General features: G+C 40.1%; 1 protein-coding gene across 2 annotated transcripts; it reads right to left on the bottom strand.

Annotated features, from left to right (window-relative positions):
• Positions 1-57: 57 nt before the first annotated feature.
• On the bottom strand, positions 58-6,425 carry gpn2 (GPN-loop GTPase 2). Of its 2 annotated transcripts, XR_008572024.1 has the most exons (6): positions 5,703-6,425; positions 5,476-5,632; positions 2,756-2,916; positions 1,415-1,545; positions 1,067-1,232; positions 62-816 (listed from the first exon to the last, which is right to left on the bottom strand). XR_008572024.1 is itself a non-coding variant. In XM_054781656.1 (5 exons), exons 1-5 carry the CDS (start codon positions 6,120-6,122, stop codon positions 1,151-1,153), a joined length of 951 nt encoding a protein of 316 aa, XP_054637631.1. In that variant the 5' UTR covers positions 6,123-6,425; the 3' UTR covers positions 58-1,150. The 2 variants fall into 2 exon arrangements, 1 of the variants encoding a protein (XP_054637631.1); XM_054781656.1 differs by having other exon boundaries at positions 58-1,232.
• Positions 6,426-6,852: the final 427 nt, after the last annotated feature.

Raw genomic sequence — 6,852 nt, 5'->3', positions numbered from 1 at the left:
ACATTGAAGCCAACAGCCAGACCTTATCTTGCAAGCAAGTGAGGGATTGGAGAAGGGTGTTAGTGCAAGTATGGAGCAAAATTCTCCCAACAATAACAACATTGGTGCTTTGGCGTCCATGAAACGCATCGTGGGTGCGTGCGCAGAATCAAGCAAGGGTGTGTGTGTGTGCGTGTGTAAAAGACGGATACTTGCTGATTAAATGGGTGAAACGCAGAAACAGACGATTACTAGGCTAGATGGTGTATTGATTTAAATTAAATGCAAGCCGCTATCTTTCCATTTGTCACTCAAAGACTGGGTTCTGTCTCTCTCGCGCGCGCGCACGCGCGAACACACACATACACACACATCATCCTCTAGGGGGCTTGAGAGAAAAAAGGCAGGAAGTACCAATGAGAAGGCATAGTTGATCACATGTGCAAACATCGGAACAGAATTTAACATTCAGCCTGACACACCCCCCTCAATGCATGGAGCCCATATGAAACGTTATCACTCTCACAGACACAGACACACACACACACACACACACACACAGCAGTGATGTCATTTCACAGATTATTTTAGCATGAGTCCACTGAGGAATGAAAAGTGCATGCATTTTTAACGCTATACATGTATGTTTTCATATTTTTTTTCCATAAACATGGTAAAGACACAAAAAGAAAAGTAGTGGTCTCTACGTAAAAGAGTTGGAACAGAGAGAGAGAGAGAGTGTCTTCCATCCCAAAGACCAGACACAGGGCCAGTTGTGCAGAAACACAGATTTAATGTGGCTTCCTCTCCCCGCCTGACTTAATTTTTCTGCTCTGGCTGAGGACAAAAGATGGAGCAGAGTTTTAGAGATCAGACTGGAGGATTTGTGAGCACATCTACTGCCATCTGCTGGAGGAAATTACACATGCACCTCCCAAAGGATAGTTTGAAGTCACCTTCTCACTTTAGCCAATTCAATTCTAGCAATTCAAATTGAACATGAATGAATAAAAAACTAAACTGGAGCTTTAACAGTTAAGGTGTTTTAATAAAAATATGTGCAGTCATTCAGTGCAAACTTCAATACCATTGTTCCTGTTCCTGTGTGTCTATTCTTTAATGGAGAAGTCCAGGTCCGATGGAAAGGTCGACCAGGTTTGTGTGCTGGCGTTCAGCAATTCAAAAACTCCATCATTTCCTCCTCCACAGTCTTCCCATTTGTTTCAACATAGCGTTCTTGAACTCCGAGAGTGCTGGGGAGTCAGCTGTTAAGGTAGACATTAACAGTTTTAAGTGTTTATTTCAACAATGAGCTTACAGCTGACATTAAACTGCAATGAGAAAAGCAGTCAGCTTTTCAGCTCGGTGCCGTAAATCGTGGGGGTTAAACGGCCTGAGTCATAGTTGAGTCACCAGAGCTGCAAGGAAAGGATACGAGCCGAACTGGAAGTCTGCCCCCACGGCGGCTGACATCATTGCCTGAAGATTTCTCTCCTCCAGGTCTCCAAAGCAGTAGCCGTTGGCCTTGTCCACTGCCTGCAACACCTGCATCATACTGTCTTTGTCCTATAGAGAGTAGAATATAAGACAACAGAATAATAGCATAGAATGCATTCAGCAGTCTGACAGCCAATGGGACGGGAGAATACTACTGACTGACAGATGGGTATGATGGGGCCTGTACAAATGTTACCACAGTTACCACAGCCCAGAATGTCTGCAAGACACTGACTGACATCCAAAAACCTTGTCTCACAAAAAGTTGAAATATGTGCTTGGTTTTGGACTTTTAAAGTGATAGGTCTCTGGAATATGGGTAGCCATGGTAACAAGCAGTCATTCAAGTCACGGTTAGTTAAATAAAACGCAACATGTAGCTGATGCAAATCAACTCCCAACGGATGCAATTACAGTGGAACCGCCAAAGTTGAAAATTCAACACATTTTCTTGAAAATTAAAATCGAAATGTAAAAAAATGTAAGTTGAACAGTCATCGTGCTTGATGTCACAGGAGACCTCAGCATCAGGGAACATCGAAAACAGGAGTGTTCAATTAAGAATTCCATCAATATAATGTATATAAATGACACTAGTTGACAGTATCACTCTGTAGACAACTCCCTGTTCCATCTTTAAATCATGAGTAGTTTTACTTTATTTTAGTTTTGCATTATATTGTATTATATTATGGTTAACTTCTGTTTTTCTTGTATGACAGTTAAGAATGTCATTTTGCATGTACAGCTAATATCGATTTCATGATGGTGACCCTGGAATGAATTAATTCACTGTACATAATTTCCTGTGCAAACAGATGTTTGGAAAATAACTTACATATAACACTGACACACGTGGCATGGAATAACCTGAAATAATGTGTTACTGTATATCAAAAGCAGGAAAATTCAGATCTGAGATTAAGTAATCTTCTGCCTTTTCTTTTTTTTGCAAATGTTCTACACAAGAGGGAAGAAAGCTAACGCCAATAAAACAAGCTTCCATTTGTACTTCTTTGAAACTTCCTACACATAATGAATAAATTACATTTATGTTTGTTTAAAAGAAGCTGCATGAGCCATGGTTTTATGAATCACACAGTGACCACTGCCTTAGTCAAAATATAAATGGATGCTGCCATGGCTCAAAAGCTGTAGCGTGAGCCACTTTGTTTTGTAAATCAGTGCACCGTTACAGTGCTTGTGGCCTGAATACATGAATAAAATATGAAAGAAAACATTACGTTAGCAATGTGTAACTAGAAACAAACAGTGATACCTGAACATTGAGAGACACAAAGGAGACAAGGCTGTAATCTTCAATGACTTCTGCCAGCTTTTCGTTTAGATGGCGAAATTTTTTAAAGAAGGGATCTGCAGCCAGGTGATCCAGTAGATATTTCAGGTCCATCACTTCAGTGTAGAAGTCAAGATTAAATGCTGTTTAAGAAGACACATATACATTCATATTAAAAGAAGCATTATTACTATAATGAACTGAATTAAGAGCAAACGGTATTACAGTGGAACATATATAGCTACAGCTGAATAAGGTCCAACAATTGCCTTCCAAAAATACCTCGAGAGTCTCATAAAAGGCAGGAGTTCCAATCCATGATGTCACACTACATGTCAGCTTATCACGCAAGACATCAGCATACCGTAAAGCACCGTGTATAAACCACACTTTTTTTTCCCCACTGGTATGAAGCAAAAAATCGGGGTGCGGTTTATACACGATGTCAGGTCTGTGAACAGATGCAGAAATTGAGAAGCCCATTTTAGAATAGCCGTCTGTGGGTCAGACAGTTGCTTTGACTTTAGCGCCCTCTGCTGTACAGTTGCTGAAAATGCTTGTCTATGCAATTTCTTTGTAACTTATCTGACGGCTGTCTGTATTTTCACACAGTGAAACGATCTCCTTATAAACTGAAGCTAACCTAAGCTTCCAATGTAAAATACAATACAACGTTGGAGTTTATTCAAATTCACACTGAAGCAATGCAATAAAATAAAAATAGTGAAAAAGAGAAGCAGTGAAAGATATCAAATTATTTAGATTTTTTAAATTATTATTATTATTATTAATAATCTGTGCTTAGCCATAATATTAAAAATCTAGATGCCGAAGTTCAGATTTGTCCTTTATTCTTCTTTTTGAAATTGCTTAGTACCTTTATGCATGTTGATTTGAGATGAAAGAGTTGGCAAGCATTTATGAACTAAAAATGTTTTTTTCCCCCGCCGTGAGCCTGAAAATGGGGGTGCGGTTAATACACGGGTGCGGTTTATACACGGTGCTTTACGGTAGCTCACAAGAGCTCAGTTCAGCGAGCATCAATTATGTTTTGCTTTTTCTTTGGTTCTTCACTTACTCCAAAAAGAATTACCACACTCAACAAGCAGGTCTCACCTAAAGTTGGCATACGTCACTTGTTATCAAAGTTAGGGTAGTGCTTTTATGTTCTATTGTTAATAGTGGTTAGTTTCTTTTTACAACAATTAAAATTTGTTCTCAGGGTTACTGTAGAGTTTTATTGTTTTATGTTTAACAGTTAACAGTGGACCGCCTTTTAAGCATGACATCACATTACATGTCCGCATATTGCGTGAGCCCTTGGCATAGCTCACAAGAGCTCAGTTCAGCGAGCAACCAAGGATTACTTGCATACGTTTTGCTTTTTCTTTGGCCTTAGCGGCACTTAATCCAAGAGAGGTTCAAATCTCCGTTGGACATCTCTGTGAGGAGTTTGCATGTTCTTCCCGTGCGTGCGTGAGTTTTCTCCGGGCACTCCGGTTTCCTCCAACATCGAAAACATGCATGTTCGGTTAATTGGCGACTCGTGAGTGTGAATGATTATTTGCCCTGCGATTGACTGGCGACCAGTCCAGCGTGTTCCCCGCCTCTCGCCTGAAGCCAGCTGGGATAGGCTCCAGCATACCCGCGACCCTAGTGAGGATAAGCGGCATAGAAGATGGATGGATGAACAAAGGCTACAGTGATACAGGTGGTCCTCTGTTTACGTCATTCTGTAAAATGTTTGTTTACGGTTTGCATTTTGCACATTTGGATCTGAATGATGTTTTAAGTAGAGCTACAATATGCAAAAGCAAGAAGGGGGAGTGAGACAAAAAGCACTTTGAAAGAGTAATTGATTGAAAACAACAATTAAACTGAAATAGGCTGTTCATCAATGTCCCATGTTTGATGCTCCCTGGCAAAGTCTAAACGGGCAGTTTTGTGGTGTTGAAGGAGACAAGGTCTTTGAATTATTTTTTTTGCTTTTTAAACCCTTTTCCCGTAGATGCCATCTGATGGTTATTGCGTTGCAGTCAGCAGCAGTAAGGGCCTTAATTCGGGTCAAAGACCGCCCTGTGTCTTGATGGACAGCCAATCAGATCCTCCGGCTCAGCACAGGTGTGATTTTTTTGGGTCTACCACTTGACTTTTTTGTTCCATAATGCTCAGGATCTTTCAAAAAAATTTAGAATGACTGATTTACTGCTCCCAACCTCAGCAGCAATGGCACGCTGCGAGAGGCCTTGCTTACAGTATGCAGCTCGACAATCCAACCATGTTCAAAAAGAGAAAGCTTGTTAGCTTTAGCCATCAGGAGGGCATGACAGTGTGAATGCCTGACCGAAAATGACAATTTTGAGCAGATTTTGGCTTTTATAGCCTGTGGTCTTAAACTTTTGATCAGGTGACAACCTATTACAGTTTGTTTTTGTTGGGTTTTTTTTTAATTACAAGTTCCAAATGTTTTTTGTCTCACTCCCCCTTCTTGCTTTCGCATATTGTAGCTCTATTAAAACCTCATTAATATCCAAATGTGCAAAATGCAAATTCTAGCAATTTTTGAGCTGGTCTTAAGATTTTGAACAGGTCTGTATTATGGTATTGGAATTGCACTGCTGTACTGTATACTGTGTACACTCAAGGCATTTCGCCTCACATGGATTTTGTCAGAAGTGAACCAAACAAGCAATCATTCCTACCTAGTTTTCCATACTGCTCTATTAAGTCCATCTTGGAGAGGATGTTGACATGAGGGAGCTCCACATGCAGCATGGTGGACAGTGAGGTGCACAGCACTGAGATGAACTTGGCCGGGTCAGCACAGTAGTGAGAGTCCACAAGGTGCACTGATGTGAGCTGAAAGAAAAATAATCAAACTATTGATGTGAATTTGTAAAACCAAACTGACGATGTTTAGTACACTCACCCTAAAATTCCACTTCCCCAACTGTGAGAAAATGTTTTTCACTGAATTCTGGTGCGTGTAGAGCTCCACCTGCCCAGGGCAGTCAAATAAGAAGTAACAGTCGTGGTGCTGCTTCAACTTGTTTTCCAACCAGTCCATGTTGGCTTCAACATACTCCATGCAGTAGAGGAGGCCGCCATTGGGTCCCAGCTTCAAACCATCCATCACATCATCCAACGTGATCAGCTCTGAGATATCCACGGCACAGTTGTATGGAAGTCCTTCATTAGCTGGGTCCATGTTTACCACAACTACCTTGCGTCCGAGTTGTGTGAGGAACTCCTGCATCGCCCGGCAGTATGTCGTTTTACCCGAACCTGGCGGTCCAATCACCACCTGGCCGAAGCGAAGTGATGGTGTTGCTGCTTTTTGTTCGGACATCTTGTTTTATGTGCTTTCTAGAAAGTTTACGTCAGAACCAGTGAAGTTAAAAGTCGCATCGCTCCACTTTACTATACAATGCTAACTGCTACTCTCGTGTTTGTGTCGTTTCACATCAAGCAATACCAAGTATATGACAACCGATAGGACGTTAGCTTCTTTTGAGTCCAACTAGTGTTACAGAATCCTTACGTTACAAAGTTAAAAACTAAAAAAAGTACAATTTTATTGCCCGGCAATCACCCGCTGCTTTGTATGTACATGCGTAGCAAGTCCTAGAAAGTAGCTTACTTGCTAACTCATATACATCCGGGTTAAGTGAACTACACCGTTTCAAAATAAATGTTTGTAGTTTATGCTTCAAAAATGGTAATCTATTAAATACTATAAATGTACTTGTATATATGGCTACGATTTTGTTTCGTGTTATTGGGTAGTACACTGTTTTATGTTAATATATCTTTGACAAGTTAATTTATGTTACGTTTTGAGTTGAACTACTGAAAGAATATAATTGTATGGATTCACAACACAGAGTAAAATATTTCAGGAAAGTATTTAATAATTTTGATGATTATAGTTTACAGCTACCAAAAACCCCAAATTCATTATCAAGTAAAATTTGAAGAATTGACAATAACTTCAATATCGTAAAGAACTGTTTTGTGCTGTAATGTCATCAACTGCAAAACCCTTTAAAGGAAAACTGCACTTTTTTTTAAATTTTGCC

The sequence above is a fragment of the Dunckerocampus dactyliophorus genome, chromosome 7 (genome assembly GCF_027744805.1).
Source record: "Dunckerocampus dactyliophorus isolate RoL2022-P2 chromosome 7, RoL_Ddac_1.1, whole genome shotgun sequence".
NCBI classification, from domain to species: domain Eukaryota; kingdom Metazoa; phylum Chordata; class Actinopteri; order Syngnathiformes; family Syngnathidae; genus Dunckerocampus; species Dunckerocampus dactyliophorus.
This window is presented reverse-complemented; position numbering and strand designations above follow the sequence as displayed.

Bases quoted from the DNA above. Each gene is read 5' to 3' on its own strand.
- gpn2 (XM_054781656.1), bottom strand. From the start codon at position 6,122: ATGTCCGAACAAAAAGCAGCAACACCATCACTTCGCTTCGGCCAGGTG. The intron at 1,546-2,755 runs GTATCACTGTTT...TACTCTCTATAG, and splicing joins TTGTGTCTCTCAATGTTCAG to GACAAAGACAGTATGATGCA. The intron at 1,233-1,414 runs GTATCCTTTCCT...CTGACTCCCCAG, and splicing joins GCAGACTTCCAGTTCGGCTC to CACTCTCGGAGTTCAAGAAC.